The following is a 22,258-nucleotide window of genomic DNA, read 5'->3' on the forward strand; positions in this document are numbered from 1 at the left end:
GAAGAAGATTTTCTAAGATTTATTACATTTTTACTATATGGCCATATTGGCCCAACCCTAGAGCCTGAACCCCTGATACAGGGGTGATGAATGTCATAATTTGGGTAGAGGGCTTCATGGACATCATAAACATGCATTTAGTTTTTAACAAATATATATGGGAGTAGAGAAAAGATTTTCTAAGATTTATTACATTTTTACTATATGGCCATATTGGCCCAACCCTAGAGCCTGAACCCCTGATACAGGGGTGATGAATTTCATAATTTGGGTAGAGGGCTTCATGGACATCATAAACATGCATTTAGTTTTTAACAAATATATATGGGAGTAGAGAAAAGATTTTCTAAGATTTAATACATTTTTACTATATGGCCATATTGGCCCAACCCTAGAGCCAGAACCCCTGACCCAGGGGCCATGAATTTCACAATTTTGGTAAAGGGCTTCATGGACATTATAAACATGCAACCAGTTTTTTCCTCACATGTGTGGGAGTAGAAAAGATTTTTTTTAAATTTGGCTTTTTTGGCATATATGGCCCCACTTGTGGTGCCCCTGGCGTCGTAGAGCCATGAATTTCACACTTTAGATTCCTCTTACCAGAGAGATGCCTCACACCAAAAATGGTAACAATTTGCCTTGTAAATTTTAAAAAGGAAGTTAAAAATGTAAAATTGTTAACGCATGTCGCACGACGACGGACGAAAATTGATAGCAATAGGTCACCCGAGTCTACTCAGGTGACCTAAAAACACATATTTCTATCGAGAAACACGTCCAGAAAAATCTTCGGAATCCCTGCATTTGTTTTGTTCATAGTAAATACGAATACATAGGAGTATAGAAGGCTTAACTCCGTAACTCGTTGCGTTGTAAAAATATATGGGTTATTTTAATAGAATAATTAGATTTATTTCATGGACAAATGGAGAAATTTGTAATTTTCTGAAAGTTTATACATTTATGAGTATTACAAAAAATACCAAACCCGATAGGGGAATTTTTTCAAGTCGGTTTTTTGATAAGATGTGCCGTACAGCCTTTTTAACATACAACTTTTTAAAAGTAACAAATACATCATCAATACTTGTCAAATAAATTGAGCATGCGTCAATCAGAATAATAATTGCTTTAACTTGAACCATACCAAGACGCATAGCACGCTCAAAGTAAACATTAGTGGCCTTTCAAGAAAACTCTGATAGCAGTTTTTTGGCATGTTTCGATTCATTTTCAGTTTGGTTTAAACTTAATGCATTTACAACTCCTGTGTATACGCACATGAGATTTGTTTCTTATTGCACCTCTATAAAGAAAACATAAATCTCATTTCAAAACTAACTTATATGTACACAATCATATTATTCATTTCAGATATTTTCAATTTAAAATATTCCTCCTCTTTATTGTTTATAAACCGTTAACTATATAATCCAGTTTATAGCTGAATCAAATTTTTTAACTAACCAAACAACAAAAGACAATGTACATAAAAAAAACTATTTCAAACAAATAATGCCCAAGAGACATATTCAATGAATATGTCAAGAGATATATTCAATGAAATGGGATACATTCGTTCAAGAGCATAAGACTAGCATATTTGAATATACATGTAATAATGGTGTATCAGATTAAATGTCACTATTTTATAAGTTTTTGTCTAATGTATTCGTCAACTTCCTGTTCCAGAAAACTCATTGGTCCAGCCCCACATCTCAAAATCACAGAATGAAAATCCCTAACATCAAATTGGTCCCCTAAAATTAAAACAAATATTCTACAAGCATATGTACAAATATTTCTGAACAAGTCAAATACATAAAATGATATAACACATCTAGAGACCTTCAACCATCACATACATACATGTAGTAGCAACAAAGTAATTTTCATTTTGAAATAACGCTTCACTGAAACATTTCCAGATATGGTTTCTCCTATTTGAAAATTATCCGCAAAAAACTTATTCCATATACCGGATATGACTGAACATAAATCATTCTATAATGCCATTTATAAATAAATACCTAATGCTTCCATGGCTTTTTGTCTGAGTTGCTTGATCTTGATTTCCCCCACTTTGTAAGCGCATGCCTGCCCTGGTATGGTTATGTATCGTTTACACTCCATCTCCAGGGATTTTCTATCCAAAAAAGTTTTCTCTTCCAAGAAGTTAAGAGCTTTTTCATAGGACCAGCTATAACAGATAGAGAAAAATATAACGATATATACTAGGATTCTTAATAAAGAGGTACTTTCGATATTATAATACAATCAATTGGAATTGGTAGGTTCACTTGTACTGTTAATCTGCACTGTGTTCTGTTCTGTGAAATGGACTTTTTGTGTGTTGTTAATTACTTGACGATCTTGAAAGACTGTTACAATTTCTTTGAACTAAAATCAGTTTATTTTCTTTGTAGGGTAAACTAATCATGTCATAACAAAATGAGAGCTTACCCAAAAGCATGCATTCCTGTGTCCACCACTAACCGTGCTGCTCTCATTATCTCCATACAGTATCTTCCAAATCTGTAAAAATGAATATTGCAAAATGGAAAGAAAACCCAATTGGCAACCCTGTGAAATTATGAGGAAATAACAATAAATATCTTGGGACAGACTATAGCTTGTAAAGATGTATGATGTTTAAAAATCAAATAACGTATTCTCTAAACAATCAAGAAAGCTCACAATCCTTTTCCCTCCTGAATTATAGAGCAATGAATATGACTTTTTCAACAGAGACATTTAAGCCTGTAAATTATCACAATGTTTAGTTCATATGCAATATCCCATGGTATTAAACATATTTAAAAGATTGGTCAGCATTTACTTTATGACTAAAGAGCCTTACTTTGAAACCATAGCCATGCACAAGGGGTCAGACAATTTACAATTAAAGTAAAGGTACTTACACGTATCATAACTGTTTATACTCAGTTTATGTGCTTAATTTTCAGGAGTAGATAATATGTTAACAAACTTTTTATCATATGAGCTCACTTGGGTTTTTAGTCACTGGCTTAAAGAGTCAATGACATTTAAAAATATATATTAACACCACCAGTACACTCAATTACATGACTGCAAAAACATGTACTTACAGAGAGTAGTTGTCTTTGTACATTCCAAGTTCTTCTCCAAGATACTCACAATACAAACCCCATCCCTACATTTATTCAAAATATATGCAACACATTTTTACATGCATAGTGCATTGTATATCAGAGAACATACATGTATATAAACACGGAAAGTAAAATTTAAGAATTTACTACAGACAATATTCCTGATATGTTCTACAACAAACAGAGATTTTTTGAATAACATCTCATATTACAAAGAAATAATGTAACATTAGTAAATAAAAGTCAGTTACATTAGTTATGAGTCTAATTATCTAAAGACAATGTGGATTGAATTATTACATTACTTTGAAATTCTCTAACATACCTCTAGATATGCAGTATACAAAGGAAATCTAGAGGGCACCCATGCATAGTTCATGTCTTCCTGAGCTCTCCTGAAGGCATGGATGTCCTTCATCTCCATTGAAGTCATTGTCTGCATTTAATTTCATTTGGTTAAAAGAGGTATTAATAATGAATTGATCTCTAAATCATAAAAATGGATTAGTTTTTGTGGATGTGTAAATGCATTCACTGAGGTTGGTGGAATTAATTTGAGCGTATTTATCGTGATTGTAGGACATTACTTAATTTTTTTTAAAGTTTACACTCAATTTATTGATTACCTGAAAATGGTGGCCTGGCTCCCCTTCATGCAGACTTAGAGCCATCAGTTCATACTTTGGACTGTAATTATATCAATAAATATGGGACTTTTCTTTTTCTTATCATAATATCATTAGGAAGTGCTTTAAAAATACAATTTGTATCATGATTAGGAAATGAATTTATTCTTTATCTAGGCAATAGGAATTGCTTGTTTTTTAAAGGGAGTGGCCATAAAAATTGATTGATATTATTTGAACATATTTTATTGTATATCAACGAATAAAAAAAATTCAGACACATGATTCTGAAAAATTACATGTTCAGTGGGGAAAACATCTGTAATACATGTATCTGTATGAGAATAGGGAAATTGGATCTAAAATGGCTATTGAAAATCTAGTGTTATTATCCCTGGGATAATATATACATGTGAATTTAGTCCTTTTGTGTGAAACCACAGCTGATATGATTAAAACTTTATTCATTGTGTCAAACTAAAATTACCTTATCTGCATACTTAATAAATCAAACACCATACATACTTGACTGCCTAACTTTAACAGAAAAACTTCAGCACTACATATAAACCTACAAATATACTCATTAATCAATAAATAATTTATCTTAACTCCTCCAGACCTTCCTTTCAGGTTTGTTGTTCGGATGAAGTATACTCCAGGTCTGGATCCGTCTGGAGAACCACTGAAGTAAAATGCGGCAGGACCACTGGCCATCGGAGGAGGGGTCTGTTCAATTCTCAAGAAGACAGAAATGGAGTAGAGATTACTAATGCAAAGCCATCAAGCCTTCTTAAAGTGAAAAACAGATGTTTAAAAACTTTCTTTTTTAAATTTGACAAAGCTCATTTGAATATAATGATATAAGAATAAAATTTTCAAGGAGGTTTAACACATTCTTCTGCTATCATATGTTTCATGTCTTTGAATAATTCAAGTTTTGGTGAAATACTGGTTTCTCTGTTTCATTATCTAAAAGCGTTTAAACAACAAGGAAACTATGGGAATAAATCAAAGTACTGAAAATACTAAAAGCGGGGTAGGCACCTTTTACAGAAATAATTTATAACAGCTAAGCAAAAAAAAGGGATGTAAATTCGAATTAAGGCAACAAACATGAAAAAGGAGATTTAATAGTTTCGCTACATGAAAGAGGAAAAAACTTATAATGATTATTACATGTATTTTATAATGAAATATGACTTCAACATATAATGTATATTTGATACTTCTGGATATCAGGTATTGTTTGTCAAATTTACCTTAGTTTAGAGCTTGGAAATTCTTTAAATAACATAGGTAATTTAGGTTGGATTTCCTCTCGACAGATGTGGTTGACATATTCCAAAAGATCTTCCTATTAATAAAAGTAACCTGTACATCAACATGTGTACCTTTAATAAACAGCTTAAATAAATCTATATCATTAAATTTTATGTAGTTACATGTATCTATCACAAATATCTAGAGTAATTACCATAACTCAAATTTTCTCACTGATAAACATAAAACAATTAACAGTCTTTTTTGGTCTATACTGTATACAGGGTTATTTTCACCCAGAGATATCTTCACTGAGTCTTCCAAACAGTTTTGCCCCAGACTGTACTGTTTTGTTTAAAGAGAGATAATCACAGACATACAAATTCACCCAGTCTTACATTCTCCCGCTGAAAAGAGGGCAAAAGGAGTTGTTTAAAATGGAAGCAAATCTTTCCCTGTTTTCAGTATGTATGCTGGGTGTATATGTTGATTCAGAAAATGCTTTTATTTTTTTTACTTATGTTTTTCAATGATTTGTAGCATAACTTTAAAATTGTTGTATGATCAAAGTATGGACAATACAATTATTAACACACTAAAGTGGATTTTACTCAGTCTGACAGATCCAAATTAAAATATTAGATTAATTAATATTGTAAAAATCACTTGCATTATTGTAAATGTACAACATTTGGCTATCCACAATTTTGGCAGAAACATAAAATTCTACTAAATTATTTTCATCCATACAATGCATATATGTACATAATTAATCCACAATTTTGGCAGAAACATAAAATTCTACTAAATCATTTTCATCCATACAATGCATATATGTACATAATTATGTACTTAGAGAAATGTACTTAATTATATCAATGTTTACTTGTTGAAAAATCATTTTCTGCCAAAATATTGTTAGTTGTTAGCATTGATTTTGCATTATTTCGATCCATACTCTTTTGCAATTCATTACACTCTTCAATGTTTGGTGGTAATAAAAATATGATCTTTATAAAAGGCAAGATCATCAGGTCTTGTTAAATGACAAAACTTATCACAGAAATAAACATACAGGAGTTTTAAAGAAAAATTCTTCTCTTTTCCCAAGCGCTTCCTTGAACTTGGCTATATTGTCTCCATATCCCTCCTCTCTGGCAATTTTCCTCATTGCCTGGGTGATCCTCTCTACCTCTGCCTGCCCAAGGTCAAACACCTCCTTTGGGGTCATTGAGAGGGAGAGATGGAAATCCAGACAGGCTTGATACAGGGCCTGGCCATTGGGGAGGGAGCTGTGAGCAATACTTGGGCGGGTGTGTTTCATATAGTCCTGAAAACATCACCGAAATAATCTTAGTACATTAGGCACTATGAGCAGAGTGTGAGATAAGGCTTATAGGTGAAAAATGGTCAAATTGATCAAAATTTAGTGAAACTAAGTACATTTTTTATGTATTCGGCCAGGTCTTTAAAGTTTGGTCTCACACATGATCTGACTATGTCTTTGGCTTCCTCCAAGAGTTTATCCCTAAAAGAAAGAAGAAGGTAGAACTTCTATACAGCATTTTAATGTTTGAAAGCTACATATATGTACAAGTTTGTGTATCTTGCAAAATCACCCGACAAACCCCTACCCAGTTTTTTTTTTTTAAATAAACAGAGCATACCTCTTTTCTTAAAGATATAGGTTAGACAACATCTGACATGGGTATAGCATTAAACCTAGCAAACTTTAATTCATATCACACAGGTGAGTTAATTAAGGCAATGTACAAAATTATGCACATAGAATTGATATAAAAGTGAGTCAGTAAATTTGATTTTAAAATCCAATAGCTTATCATTGAACTTATTAAGGTATTGTTGACTCTTACCCAAATTAAGTTATGTTTAAATTTGCAACCTAATGACATCCAAGGGACATGATATGCAGTGAAAGTAAAAGTTATAAGAAGTCATCTTCTTCAAAATGAAGTAGAGAATTACCCTACCACCAAAGCTATATTTTTTATGTTGTTTTGTTCTCTCAGTTGTAAATGATGATGTCACAATATGAAGTAGTGACTGTTTGCTCTGAGATTTATCATATTATTAGTGCATAAGAAGAACTCAGTAAAATACATTGGTTATCTAAGGCTGTATAATCTTATCTGTATAGTTCTAGTAGCTCATTTGCATAGAATAAAACATATAAAGCCTTAACTCACATATTCAACAGTAAGATTGAAGACTGTAAACACATACTTTGCAAAGTATATATGATACTGTGGTTCCATTAATATTCGTGGGTATCAATTTTCATGGATAAAGTAAAAATCACAGTTTCAAGGACATGTAAATTCGTGGCTAATGACCCTATCAATACAAACTGTTATTAGAAATGACGTCACTTCAATGTTCATTTAATTTTATGGATAAACTTAACAACAAAATCCACGAAAATTGATATTCAACAAATATTAATGAAACCACAGTAAGACAACAATTGGTCTTCTGGTCATATGCTGTCGATACATGTATTTCACAGTTGTAAAGAGTCACAATACATTGAGATAATCTTGGTGACTTATTAACCTTCTGACTTGTGAACCAAGAATGGTAATCCAGTTTTGAAATCGAAAATCTGAGACTGATGAGTCAATAGCAAATAATAAGTCGAGACAAAAACTGTTGAACTTCAATATTTCTAACACTGAGATCTCGAATACAATGGATATGTCGAAGTGATTTATAAGTCCCAATCACTAATTTTTTAAGTATTTTACCCTCGATATCTTAAATACTTGGATATCTTGTATTTTAAGTTTTTAAACAGTTCCATCTACATGTAGTTCGAGAATGAAGTTTGACTGTATATTTTTTCTTTGACCAACATTTGCAAAGCAAATTACTCTTTCTATGGGGGCATTTCAAAAGGAGAAAGGAAAGGGTCAGTATATATTCCATATCTATCTCAATATTCAATAAATGTTGTAAAAAAAAAAATTAAACTGACTCAATGCTTTAACATTTAAGACATGCTTTTACCATATTGTGGATTCTATATTCCCTGTTGGACACTTCTTGTAAGGAGAAAGAAAGGCGTCTTTTTCTGGGGTAAGGTCAGCACTGATCATCTCGTTTATTTGATCTGGTACTATTTCCTAAAAAAATCGAATAAAGATATGTAAATTCTATTTTTCTTTAATAAACCATGGTAGAATTTCTTGTATATGAAATTTATTTACTGCTGTACAGTAAAACATATAAAGGACAAAAACTGTTTCGTTTACATGCTTGAAGTCTGATTTTAAACAAATAAATTTAATTGTTAATCTGCCAAATGTAATTTAGCTTACTTTAAATAAGCAATTGATCTTTTACATAACATCGGTGTCTACTAGACATAAATATCAAAGTTGTACATTTATCATTGCACATGCTTAACTTCTCCATTAATGTTTAACTTGTTTGTGAAAATGTTTCTATTTATTGGTATAGGTTTTTGTGTTCGGCTTCAGCACAGTTGTGTCTGTATGAGGCATGCCGCAAAGGTACAGATGTAAATTTCTGCCCTCACATTGTGCCTCGCTTTTCTTTGTCTACCATGCACTGACAGCTTTGTGTAAATCTTTAATTACTTGTACAAATTTAAAAGCAATATTTTATTGAGTTTGCCTGGAAATTAAAACATTTATACACTGTCGGTTACATATTTATTCAAATTATATTTTTATTACATTAATAACAATTTCAATCAGAAATACATATCCCCAACTACGAAATAATTTTTTTTTATTCCTTCCTATTTTGGAAATCAACAAAACAGTGCGATATATCCTATTTATCATTTTTTTTTTCAACATGAAGCTACCCAATGACATCATGCCGATCATTCCTCTAAAAAGGAAAACTTCTGTTCTTCTATTCATACAAAGTAGATGTCATTAAGTACTTTAAAAAAAACAATCTCATAACTATTTAACGGTAGCTGGTATGATCTACAGTCATGTATATGTATATGCATGCAAATAATACAAATTCTTGAAATTTTATCTTATATTTTTTGATATAATTCAAATTTAAAAGTTTAATTCTTCTTATGATTTTACAATTAGTTGTTACCATGCAATAATTGGAAACTTTTATTTATTAATTAAGTGAATTAATTCAAATCCTGACCGATTATATTGCAATTCCATGCTATATACACTTTACATTGTAACTTACTACAGAGTATCGGTGATTAACATAGCCATTTTCAACACCTTCCTTTAAAATCTGTATACAACTTTTTGCCTGAAAAGATGAAGTACATGTAAAAAAAATATGTTCAGATTTTCTAAACTAAATGTATCCATATCATTAAGTAATACATATTATATGTAAAAGAGCAAAAAAGATTTTTCTCTTTCTCATGTTGTTTGAAAAATATCATATGATAATTAATTATTTAAAGAAAAAAAATCTAATAATATCCTGCATGCAGTCTCAAAACATATCATATTCATGTAATATGAGAAACATCCCCATCCCCTTTATTGTTTGGAATTTGGAACTGCCTCCCACCTCATTAACCCCCCCCCCCCCCTTCCCTTGCATATTTTTAAAATGTAGTTTTCATATATTTTGTAACCAATTTTTGATCCATAAAACTTCAAAATTTGAAAAATAAAAAACAATCCCTCCCTCCCTCCTGGGTCTGGAAACGTCCAAACAGGATGGCTTAAACACTATACCAATAAAACAGAAACCTGTTTTTTGACAGATACATATAAGATAGTTCTTACCTTTTTCCCATAGCATTCAATTCTTTTATTCAGATTTCTGAAGTCTTCCTCTGTATTAGCTGGGCACATGCTTATAACCTTAGGAACATCAGCATGCAAGCCTTCCATAAAGTTGATTGGAAAATACCAACTGAGAGAATCACATAACAAACAAAGCAGTATTATGATCAAATCTGTTTTGACTTTTAATAGAAATGAAATTTAACATAATTAAATTATTCAATTATATCCATTTACATATATTTTAAAAAATGGATTTTTATAATATGCATACACATAAAATATGAGTATGATGCTCACACAAAACAATGTTTAAAAGACAGTTTAACAAACCTTATATTGACCGCAAGATGTACATGATGATCACTTTCATACATACATGTACATGCATTATCAAGCTATCTCATATTACTTACCCCTTGTATGCCATTCCATTTTGAAATGTCTGCAGTTGATCCTTCATTAGAAGCAAGTCAGTCTTGCAACTGCTTGATAAATTGTTCACTTGTATATCTTCTGCATTTTTCAAAAGCTTGCAGACATCTGACTATAAAGATTAAAAAAAAAAATTAATATCAGCTGATTAATTTTTTATCTTTATAACTACAATAAATTCGATCATTAAATGTGCATGGGCCTATAGTGCACTTGATGAGCTAAGTTTTGTCAAATATTTATCAAATTGGTAAAAATAAAAGGGAGAAAAGAGTAACCGATTGAAATTATTCTGTGCATTGCAAAAATCATTATTTCTGTGTGAATTTTTATTAGCCAACAGGATGTCATATACATGTATGTATAGTCACAATGATCATTGTATAGCTCCTGGTCAAATTGTCAGGTTCTTTATCGGATATTTAATACAGTGCAGTTTGGTTCATAATTTTGATGGAACATTCATGGTCATGATTTGAGTTAACTTTTTTTCCCTATTTTGTTGAAAATAATGCTTTATTAAAGTAACATGTGTAACTGAAATTGGGATGTCGGCTGTCAAGCTGTAAGAGAGATACAAGCCTAGCATTTTCTTGTTTTGAAAACAATTAAAGCTTAATTGTGCCAATTTTTGTGTTTACATCCACTGAACAGTAAGTACAAACTTTGTCTACATATATAATTTTTTCATTTGCTTGTTACAATATCTGTGACGTTACTTTTAACAATCCTGTTCTGTCCAATTGTGTAACTATCCTATCGTATCGTGCATGTGTTCTATCGTGCCTTAATCCTACTTTTCTCATGCATTATTTCTATCAGGTTTATCGTTCAAATTTAAGTTTTTCCCTTTATCAGGTCTGCAGGCAACCAACCTCTGTTATTGGAGAATAGGTTTTTTTTTATCTTAAATTGGAGAATAGATGCTAATGCGCCCCCCTGGTGGATTTTTTTTCAAATTAAGGGATATTAACTCTGTTTATACAAAAGGGTTTTATAGTCCCATTTTGCCTTAGTTAATAAATAACTGTAAAATTTAGCATTCCCATTTTGCCTTAGTAAACTCTAAGGTGAATTAAGGCAAAATGGGAACTTATATAAACAAATATTACATTAGGTGTAAATATTGTTTTTATAGCAATCCCTACTACAAATGGTGCCATGGCCTGCCTTGTTCAGGCATTAGATTATAATATATCCTGAAAAGGTGCACTCTTGTGTTGGGTCTTCATGGTCAAAGTGAGAGCATTGTAGTAGTTAGTACTGTACGGACTGTGGATATTGGCCTGGGTAGCTCAGTGGTAGAGCTCCTGACTAGAATTACAGGGGTCCCAATTAGATTCCAGGTCTAGCCATACGTTTTCAATGTATTATGCTTATTCCTCCTTTCCTTCTACACAGGTATTGCCATTCATCAAATATATTGTTTGTTCTTATTATGAGTACATTTGTGAATTAAAGTTTAGTGGAGAAAGGACTGAATCATATAAAGATGTAAACTATATTATCTAAAATACAGGTAATTAATGTTTACCTGATCATGTGCTGATGTGAATAAATTAAATTACAATGATGCATGTATAAATGAACGTTCTGACACATGATCACCAAATAACAAAAAGATTTCCACTTATAATGATTCAAAATTGGCAATGAATTACAGATAGAAGTGGATGAAGGGTTACTGCCAGCATGTCCATTTCTCAAAAGAGAATAATATACATGCATTCATCAAGTCGACGTACATGCTCTGTTTAATTTGTCATTGGTTTTGCTTTAGCGAAATGTCACTATCTCAAATTATTGTTCCATATTTGCTTGCAGTTTTTTTTATTGCAGTTTTTTTTTTTTTTTTGCAGCAGTAGTTTTCAGTTTACTAGAGTGAATATTGTAATAAGCTAATACTGATGCCAGGATGATAAAATAAACCAGAAAACCAGATTGGATGGGGTGACTGGTTTATAAATTAAAGTTCAATGGTATCTCTCATGGCAGCAAGAAATTTGTACATGTATTAAGCAATTGATATTTCTTGATTTATTTATCATTTGGGGGTTACTGCACTACTGCATGCGATCAGTTCTTGCCGATGAGTAACATTTCTCACCATTGCATTGTTACGTCATTTCATCAACACATAAAATTATAATACGAAAAATGACGTTTCAATGTACTGGCAAGAAATGGTACTCGGCGAGGACTGGTCGAACGCCAGTACACAAGTAACTAGGGTAGTTTCCTTCCCTTGGCTTTTCTACATCTGATATCTCTATTAGTATAGGCCAGCCACCTACATCACAAATATTACAAATCACTCTACTCAGTTCTCAACTCAGATCCTCCAAACAAAAGAGTATAGATTTGAGGTCAAACTCAGACTTGAGTCAAGTTGAGACTGATTAGTATTGACTTGAGGAACTTCAAAGACTTTTAAAAGTTTGGCCAATGAGGCCAGACTTTCATTAAAAAAGAAAGGATACCTCAAAACTGAGAAAAGCTTTCGTATCGATCTCATCTAACAGATGAGAATACCGCTGATCTCCACAGAATGATGCAAACTCGGGGCTCTGTCGCATTCTCCACTGCCAGAACTCGTCACAGAGGGCTCGTACATCGCTGTCAGTCATCTTTTGAAATGAATGAAACGTGCGAGAGATTAACTTGAAAGGTATTTTTCTAAATAATTGAAAAACCATATCCTACAGTTAACAAGATACACAGGACAACAAGTTACAGACTATGAACCCTCTTACCTTGCTAAAAACGAAAATAGAAATGGAGATTTCGAAGTCTTCGATCCCGATCAGAATTGAACTGACACAATAATATTAATGAGGTATACTATACTATTAGGACACCTTCATATTTTGACGTACTTCCTATCGAACGAAACAATAAAATCGTTTACAATATTTTTTTTTAATATAATTTTCATTGAAAACACCGATCGAAATTTTACCCAAAAAAGACTTACGATGACATGAATGATGACGTACACGTGTTACTAGGGCCTATAGTTCTTAAACAAATTTTGAGTGTTATGTAAGATATATATTCTTCAATTTGACTGAAAGTCTAAGCTAACCTATAGGATTAGAGATACATAACTGAAATCAATCTTTAATAGCAGGTGAGATTTAATTATTTAAAAAAATATGTATATGCATGCCATTCATGTTACAAATGTAAGTAAATATTTTAGGACAAACATAGACATATAACGAAGGGACCGCTGACTCACGTTCGCGCCAAATTATCTTCTAGTTTTCGCAGCGCCCTCACCGGGAGGCATACATCGAACTTCCTGTTATCGGAAATAGCATGGCGAGCATCATAGAGAGTGAAGATCTGCATGATTTGAGCGCGTTGTTCAAAGCTGAGGTAAGTACTTCATATCAATCTGCTATATCGACCATAACTGTTCCGTGTTTAGCCACGATATTTTTACCATTACCCTTTTTAATTGATTATTTCAATCGAAAACACAGGTTATTGTACTTGTTCAAATTGTGTCAGGTTTGTATTTTGAAAACCAAGTTTTTTAATTGGCGATAAGGATTTTGATGCCGAAGGTCCACCTGAACAGCTATCTGTTGTTAGTACAAATCAATCAGAGGAGAGGGTTACTGAGGCATTGATTGAGGGTGTCATTTATGATCTAAAATGTGACGAGATGTTGCCAGAGCACATTAAACAAATGCTCGTGTCCGTGCATGGTAATGTATTTTCTAAAGAGCCAGTTGAAGCAATGTTGTTGATATATTACATTATGCTGTTATTGTTGTTTTCTTTGATGGCTTGCCTTAATGCATTTTATAATTATTTTTCTGTGAAAGCTGATAAAAGTACAGAGCTTGGCTTTAATTTGATAGTCAGTTTTGTATTTAAATAATGGACTAAATTCTATTTCATCAAGAAGTGAAGGCAAAAATTTCCAATCAATCTTCAAAGTTTGTTTTAGAACAGTAAAAAAAAAATCTTTATCCTTTTTAAAAGTTACATATTGATTGTTAAAGCTGACATTACATAATAGATATGCATTATTTCCCGACCACCACCATATAAGTTGTCGATTTATATTGTTCAATTCATCGCTTCACACCCCCTATATGTGTCCAAGAGCACCAAACATGCACATGTAAAAACCTTGCACTGTTGCAGATCGAGCAATGTCAATGATCACATAGATTATAGAAATGGAACATTTTTGTAGAAACCGTGGAAACGATGTTACATTGTTACTTTCTTGGATTTACTATCATTTAGTTTTCAATTGACAGTAACTTTCTTGAATAGTATATATACCTCAATGGCAGTAGAGGAGCAATCGAAACTAATATGGTGACCTAATGCTATTATGAATTCATGTCAGTTTTAATTCATTGAAGTTACAAAAGAGTTTATACATGTTGCAATTTGCATCTTCATTTTCATTGTTTCATTGTTAATACAATAACTAAACAAAGAGAAACTCAATAATTGTCACTTATTTATTATATATAAACTTTAAAATACTATCAATAATTTTTGACAAAGATGCTGTCAATTGAACTGATAATATATAATAAAAACTATAAGCTATATGAAAGTTATGCTTGAATTCATTAATTGTTTATTAAAGGATGAGGTTAAACAATTTCATTTAAATATTTTAAATATATTATAAATATTTTAAATATATTATAAATGAGATTTATACAATAACAATTACAGCTGTCCAGTTGGTTCCAGCTTTAAAGTCCCTAGACAACATTATTAAATCAGAAATCTTCTCGTCTTCCGCCAAAGAAAAGGCCTGGCATAACTACCAGATTCAACAGCCTTCACTTATTGATGAAGTTTTCAAAATTATCAAAAATCGCCAGCTTTCTGCTTTTATTTCACTTAAAACGGCTGAGAAAATCATAAGCAAACCACAATGTAAAGCAACAGCAAAATGTAATACTGCAGGTAGCAAGGTTTTAAAATCTGATGAAAGAGATATTGTAGCTTACATTGCAGGCTTTGTGCTATTTCGTTGCAAAAAAAAGTTTTGTTCACAACATGACGCTGAACAATGCATAGATAGATTAACCGATAAAGATGGTTCAACCAAATTAGTATCTGTTAAATCTAGAGGTGCTCTGACGCAGCCATCATCAGATATTATAGATTTTTTTGTGATCTTGGAGTTAGTGTTCAGAAAGTTGTGTACTTCAATGTCTGTTCCTACACTTCAACAATTTACTGATTCCATATGTCTGGAAAATGATGCTGTTTCAATATTTTATAATTGTACTTATCACACAGAGTCAAAAACTGATGTGCAAGAACAGTTGTTTTTAACAATATTGTCCCTTTTTCATAAAGTCAGGTGTCATGCAAAATGCAGGCAAATTATGGAAAATTTTTACATGAAAACAAAAATGGTAAGCAAGCAAAAAGCTCTTCGTAAGTCTATTAATTGATATTTATTTCTTGAAAGTTGTCTTAGAATTGAAGTATTAGAAAATGACATTTTTGGTTCTTGCTTTTTTAGCTACCATACAATGTTTTAAATGTTTTGGACAGAATCAATTGAAAAAGAGTGGTGCCTCTATGAAAAATATGTTTTCATAAAAATCGTACACTTTTTATATCAGTATTTGTCAGTTACCCACTGTATATTACATTATTATGAATTATATGATTTTAAACCCCACATTTTGTGATGAAATTCTTAAAAAGAAATTCCAAATGTTACCCCCAGGTTTTTTTTTAACCAATCAGCATTAGATTATAGACTATTGTATTAGAAAGGCTTACCTTTTGTTATAATTTAACAAAAAAATATCTACAATGTTGATTAATAACAAAAGCTTTTGACCAGTTCATTGAATTTATTAGATTTTTAATGTCTCTTGATTTTTTTAATGGGACTGTTTGAAACAGTTGGCTGCCTCTTCTCCCCTGTCCTCCCTGCTGTGTTGCCCTTTGGAATTATAGTCATGGCAAGGGACCTTTGTAGTCTCAGCTGGTTTTCTTGGTAGCTGAAATATTGTTACAACAAACTAGAGTTAGTTTGCTGAATTTATGATTATAAATGGTATTTTTCATGGTAGCTGAAATATTGTTAAAACAAAGGAGTTAGTTTGCTGAATTTATGATAAATGGTATTTAACTTTGTGGCTATGACATTTCAATAAAAAAAAATTTAAAAACCTCTAATTCCTGTTAGTTTTAGTAACTGGTAGGTGTAGAAAAATCGAAATTTTGATGTTGATTTTTATCATCATTGAACACACACTATAGATTAAACTTTCATTCCTCTTGACAATTAAGAAATAAATGACAATGTTAAAAAGTTCACCAGGATATGAACATGGTTGGTCAAGTGATCAAATCCTGTGAAGCCCAAAGGGCTTCTCAGAAGATTTGACCATGTACCAACAAAGTTCATATCCCGGTAAACTTTTAAACAATGCTGTTATTATTTATATTTGAAGAAGGCAAACCTTTAGAATTGTTAAAATAATGGAGATTTTATGTTTACAATAATCCAACTGATAAGCATGTTCTGTGATCATTGTGACATCATGAAAAAGTTCACACAAAGTTGAAAACTTTCGCTACTCTTTAGGTTCATATAATGTTCATTTTAGGAAACATATTTGCAAATGTAAATATTGGATATTTAGGGGAATTCACTCACCTGAACTGGTGAACAGTGGGGTTATCATGTCGAGCCCCCAGTCCCCTGTGTCTCCCGAAATGTTCCTCAAGAGGGTCTTGACAAAACACCTGGCTCAAGATGTATGGCACACCTTGCCTCAAAAGATATTTTGTACTTTCGACAAAGGCATTGACTGCAAGGTAAAAATTTATTTATGAATTTTGCTTGGTTATAAAATATTCACACCAGGAGATTCATTTCTCCTTAGAATATATAGTATATACAAATATGTATGTATTATTGTTTTGATGTAAGAATAATCCACTAATTTATTATCTGTAAATTGACTTACCTGTCATGATGATTCCTTCAATTGTCTGATGTGAAAGGACCATCTTGTTTCTCTCCTGCTTTGTAAATCCTGGCCTTGCTGTGACTGAGGCCTGCCAGTTACTGAAATAGTCCAGGAATTCGCCTCTCAAAAACTAGAAGAAATAACAAAATTATGGTTTGTGTACCATGAAATATTCCTTCTCGGCCAAAATTTGAAAAAAATCATCATAATAATATATGATAATATTTTCATACTATTAAATGAACATTGTTTGAACCCAGAGGTATTTATAAATATTGAAGAAATTGTGCAGTATAAATATATTGGACAGACTATACAGTCTATGTGTACTTATCATACTCATAGTGTTAGAGTGACTCTTTGTCTTTATTAATACCTCAAACCTGGGATCATCAGCCTGCTTGTATGGAGCAAGGTCAGGTTTCCGTGTACGTATGGCCTCATGTAGTGACCGCCCATTCAAACAATCAAAAAACCTGTCCACCAGTTGGAAGAATTTGGAGGTCTCTGCCATCTCTGGGCCATAATAGGCAGACATTATTCTACCAACAGACCTGCTTAACACCTAGAGGTTTAATATAAAATTTATTGTATTTATTAAAAGTCATTTTTCAGTGTTTGAAATGAAGCCAATGATTAATTTATTATTTTCTTTTTTAGCTGCTGCTAGAGCATGTTGGGAAATGTGTACCTGTGCTGCCAGACGGACATTCATGGTCGATGAAGGAGTGAGATAAACATGGTCATACTTAAGCTTGGTCCTGTACAACTGTCCTTGCATGTCATCGTTATAAACTGTCTCAACATGCGACCATAAAATGTTTGAGTTGGTATTCTAAAATAGTTTGTATTAGAAGAATGAATAACCATAGGAAGGTGATAGTTGCATAATTGTGAATTTTTTATTATTGGACTGTACACATTTATTTCAATTGCTCACCCACAGATATTTGGTGCCACCTGGACGAGACTTGTGGACATTGTTTCTTATGGTTTTAATGAGGTGTGGAACATCAGAAAAGAAATAGATATTTCTTTTTTCTTCGGAAAAAGGATTGTCAGCAAAGAACACCACATCTTCATTCCCTGTTCTGTGCAGCCTGTAAAGCCTCTGATTCGGAGACGCTTTGTCGCTGGTGGATGAGATCACCTAAATGTAAATATACCAGTTTATTTCACACATCAAAAGTATGGTTTCAAGCTGATTTAAGTGATAGTGTGATACTGTGTATAGAAACTTGAGTATTCTTTTTAGGGAAATTTGATAAATCATTTGCAAGCTGTTTAATCTTGATCTTTTTAGAAATTGAACCTTCAATCCACAAGTTATCTCGAGGTAGGCCACAGCTTTCCAAAGAAAGGGGAACAACTCATCAGCAGTTGAAGATCTTGTCGGGAAATGCCCAATGCTCATTTTGATGTTGGAATTAATCCCAATCACCATGAAAACCAAGACATGGGTGGCAATTCGTTTTGTTTCATCCTACATATAAGGTTTTTTGGAAATGGAATTAAGCAGTTAAAGTGAAAATAAGAAGATCAAAGAAGGATATGAACAGAGGAAAAGTTATACATGCCATCATGATTTTATTAACAATATGTTTCAAAACTTTTTAAGTGTATAAACCTCATCAAATGTCCAGGTCTCTGGGTTGGTGAATCCTATAACTTGCTCACTTCTCCTGTCATATACAAGATCCGACTTGACCTTCATTTCATCATGTAGGAGACACACATACTTCTTCTCTGATGGCAAGTCCTTGGCAACTTTTTTTAATTCCTTTATCCAAATAGTTTATTAAAAGATCAATCTAAATTACACTGAACATCTTTTCTAGGCCATTTAGAAATATTTATTTTACTAAAACAAAAACAATTTTATGTAAGCCAGTACATCATATTAATCTGAGAATGATATTCACCTGAAAAGCCTCAGCCTGAAAACCAGATTTAGGCTGGATGAAATTAGTGTAGTCGCGAAGAGTAGCTTGATTTGGTAGTCGAAGGACTCCACTTTCTCTCAATGACTCATATGCTCTGGGACTTTGGCAACGGAGATAAATGGCAAAACGGATCATCATCGGATGCCATCTCATTCCTAATAATGATTAACGGTAATAGATTAAGTATACCAAAATTGTTAACTCTAACAATATTATAATTATCTTTCCTACAAAAACATGTGTATTGCGGAAAATGATCTAGCTATTGTAAACCTTTTGGACTAGTTGTAAATGCTTTCTTTTGTTCTTCCCAGAAAAGGTCCATGAGAGCGTTGCCAGATTTACAACTTTGAAGAGTTGCAAAAAGGCCCTCTCCAACATCATCAGCAACGGAAGCTGTCTCACCTTTAAAGTAATAAATTTATGCAAATTAACTTGATTGAAACAGGCATATGCATTATAACTTAAAATGTAATCGATTAATAATTGGTTACATAGAGGAATTTTGTGTAATCAATTACTATATGACATGTTATCGATTAATAAATGATCACTTCAATTTTCCCCCACTATAATGTAAATGATTCTTCTTCTGAATATATTGTAAAAACCCTTCCAAGTTCATTAGGATTATGAGTTAACAAGGTATTTTTATTATGGAAATCTAAGACTTCATATTTCAATCTTGATAAGATAACATTTTATAATTTCTACAACTTTAATATGCATGTTCAAATGTAAAATTATAAGCAATTATGAGTCTGAGTGAAATCTTGATCTTGCACCTTCAACTTTCATAATTACAGATCATTGTTGATTACTTGAGGAAGAGTAATCATTACAATTGATTATGATTACTCTATTAAGATTATTCCATGCCTGAACATAAATTTATTTACTGTTTCTTTATGAATGTATATGTTTATGGTGTATGCAAAAATGATGTTTATTTTTTTGTGGTCCATTATAGCATTGAGTCATGATTCTTTCAAGTATACAGGCTCATAACTGCAGCGGTGTGTGCATACAAATTAAGTAACGCGCGTTATGAAAATTTGTGTGCACACATCGCTGCACTTATGAGATTGTATTCTTCAAAAAATTCATGATTCAATGCTTATATTTACATTTTTCTAACTTCATGCCTTGTCTGCGAATGTGATTTATACCTTAAAATTCCTATCTTATCCTAAGGGTTAGTTCATATTAATGGAAGAGCTACAGTAACAGCCGCAAGCGTGAACTTTGACTTCGCTTGTGACGTTGCAGTTAACAGAGTTCAACGTTTGTGAAGTCATGATAAAAATCGTCATTTTAACCTTTGAGTACCCTGTGTGCATTACAGTGTTATAACTGCCGTAGCTTTCAACACACTTTACAAGCAAAAAATATGTAGAATGTAAATATAATGTATTGAATTGCTGGTTGTTTTTTTCATTGCAGACATTATTTTACCTCTACTCAAAGATTCTACAAGACTCTGAAGCTTTCTGTTCTCTTCTCGGATGACTTTGAAATGTTTGATGAGAGTTGTTTGTGGGACATGTTTCAAAGGGGTTTTAGGATGAAGCATATTGGGAGAAGCATTTTCCTGTGCATTCAGTGAGGATTCAAGCTTAGAACAAGGACCACATAATGCGTTGCCCTGAACTCCTCCTAAGCAACCATTGGCACGAATCACACTTTTGTTGGATGGTTTTCCATTAATGACGTGGGTGGAAAAAAAGCGGTATCCCTGCGAACTTTTGATAGTGACATCTGGGCTGTCTTTAATCCCAGCGCATTTAGTTATTTTGTCTACAGCCTCCAAAAATTTGTTGACACGCATTTTCTCCACTGAGTTCTCGAATCCTTGGACCACCACCTCTGTTTTTGGAAAAAATTGTTAACTTGAAACCAGTCCTTGGCTGCGTTTAACTAAAGGATTGCAACTTATGGCCACATTAATGAATGCTTATTAATCAGGAACTAATAATTTTTTTACAAAATATGATTTTTATGGAAATCAAAATAATTGTAAATATTAGGCCATCCTTAAAAAAAAGTTTGCTTGGAATTGCCACCTGGAAGTTTCTAGATAGAAGAATGGAGGAATAGAAAAATAGATTAATTTTCTAAATCTAAAGTTTAACTAATTAAAAATCGATAAAAAAATAAAAATCTCCATATACATGTATTAATAAAAAAATCCTTATTTTTTGGTAGTAAATTTATCAGTAAGGGGCATTTGAATGAGATGGGAGGCAAATCCAACAAACAATTTTTTGGGGGCCTTTAATTGTTTTTCATAATTTTTTTTTTAAAGATATTTCATCAGACTGAAAATATCTATGACTTTGTCGTAAGTTCTTTTGTAAAACCCAGTGGTGTTATTTACAATAAATACATGTACTGTATAATTTGCTTATTATTATAAGGATGACTTGACAATAACAATACCACCAAAACGGACAGTGACCTCCAGGTCATCAGTAATTGTCACCAGTTTTTCCATGGTTCCTGCGGATTGGTTATACTTTCCTAGCACCAAAGCATCATCTCTAACCTTTACCCAATCTCCATTATGATTTTTTTCAAAATCTTTTCGAACCTCTGCAAGGGAGTAGTAAACAACTCTCTCAGGGACAATGGGGGTTGGGCGAGAGGTCTGAAATAGTATCAGTATCCATGTTTTATGCGACTGTTGTATATTAATTTTGTAAAATTAAATGCTATTTAAAAATCTTCTGATTTCTGCAATAATTTTCAAATATTTTTGCAACTGGCTCTGTGAACATTTTGTGTTTGTAGAGATAAAATAGAAAAAATATGTAGATAATGATGTTAATCAATTTTACTGGGTCTGGTCTTGCTGGAGCACAAGGTGTCTCTATGCTCTTTTTTGGCAGGTTTAAAGTTGGTAAGCTTCCTGTGATGAGCTTGTATCCATTGCCTGTGAATTTATGAGATTAAATTTTAAACTGAATAAGTATACAGTCATGTAGTGTACATATCAAAGAATATGTTTTATTTTTTTTAAATATTTTCAAAATTTGAAATAGTTTGAAAAAATTCTAATGGATAAGTGTTTGGCAAATTTACTTCTATAAGTTCTTTATT

The 22,258-nt window shown here is 32.3% G+C and overlaps 2 protein-coding genes across 17 annotated transcripts; one reads left to right on the top strand and one right to left on the bottom strand.

Moving 5' to 3' along the window:
• Window positions 1-1,226: 1,226 nt before the first annotated feature.
• On the bottom strand, window positions 1,227-12,958 carry LOC128186270 (uncharacterized). The gene is made up of 15 exons (XM_052856066.1): window positions 12,711-12,958; window positions 10,212-10,342; window positions 9,796-9,925; window positions 9,236-9,304; window positions 8,054-8,169; window positions 6,470-6,554; window positions 6,102-6,356; window positions 5,026-5,120; window positions 4,386-4,502; window positions 3,764-3,824; window positions 3,463-3,573; window positions 3,114-3,178; window positions 2,467-2,538; window positions 2,034-2,203; window positions 1,227-1,763 (listed from the first exon to the last, which is right to left on the bottom strand). Exons 1-15 carry the CDS (start codon window positions 12,924-12,926, stop codon window positions 1,648-1,650), a joined length of 1,809 nt encoding a protein of 602 aa, XP_052712026.1. The 5' UTR covers window positions 12,927-12,958; the 3' UTR covers window positions 1,227-1,647.
• Window positions 12,959-13,444: 486 nt separating this feature from the next.
• LOC128186272 (uncharacterized) lies at window positions 13,445-21,558 on the top strand. 16 transcript variants are annotated; one of them, XR_008243924.1, is made up of 8 exons: window positions 13,445-13,611; window positions 16,887-17,061; window positions 17,251-17,369; window positions 17,613-17,787; window positions 17,877-18,372; window positions 18,520-19,330; window positions 19,474-19,571; window positions 20,603-21,558. XR_008243924.1 is itself a non-coding variant. In XM_052856067.1 (5 exons), exons 3-5 carry the CDS (start codon window positions 19,240-19,242, stop codon window positions 20,763-20,765), a joined length of 357 nt encoding a protein of 118 aa, XP_052712027.1. In that variant the 5' UTR covers window positions 17,647-17,787; window positions 17,877-18,372; window positions 18,520-19,239; the 3' UTR covers window positions 20,766-21,558. The 16 variants fall into 16 exon arrangements, 1 of the variants encoding a protein (XP_052712027.1); XR_008243918.1 differs by adding an exon at window positions 13,787-13,946 and having other exon boundaries at window positions 16,851-17,787; XR_008243922.1 differs by having other exon boundaries at window positions 16,887-17,787; window positions 17,877-18,046; window positions 18,163-18,372.
• Window positions 21,559-22,258: the final 700 nt, after the last annotated feature.

Source organism: Crassostrea angulata, chromosome 5 (genome assembly GCF_025612915.1).
Source record: "Crassostrea angulata isolate pt1a10 chromosome 5, ASM2561291v2, whole genome shotgun sequence".
Lineage (NCBI taxonomy): Eukaryota > Metazoa > Mollusca > Bivalvia > Ostreida > Ostreidae > Magallana > Magallana angulata.

Bases quoted from the DNA above. Each gene is read 5' to 3' on its own strand.
- LOC128186272 (XM_052856067.1), top strand. From the start codon at position 19,240: ATGACTCATATGCTCTGGGACTTTGGCAACGGAGATAAATGGCAAAAC. The intron at 19,331-19,473 runs GTAATAGATTAA...TGTTCTTCCCAG, and splicing joins ATTCCTAATAATGATTAACG to AAAAGGTCCATGAGAGCGTT. The intron at 19,570-20,595 runs AAGTAATAAATT...GTTGTTTTTTTC, and splicing joins CGGAAGCTGTCTCACCTTTA to ATTGCAGACATTATTTTACC.
- LOC128186270 (XM_052856066.1), bottom strand. From the start codon at position 12,926: ATGGTTTTTCAATTATTTAGAAAAATACCTTTCAAGTTAATCTCTCGC. The intron at 3,825-4,385 runs GTCTGGAGGAGT...ATATAATTACAG, and splicing joins ACAACAAACCTGAAAGGAAG to TCCAAAGTATGAACTGATGG. The intron at 2,539-3,113 runs GTAAGTACATGT...TCATTTTTACAG, and splicing joins TACAAAGACAACTACTCTCT to ATTTGGAAGATACTGTATGG.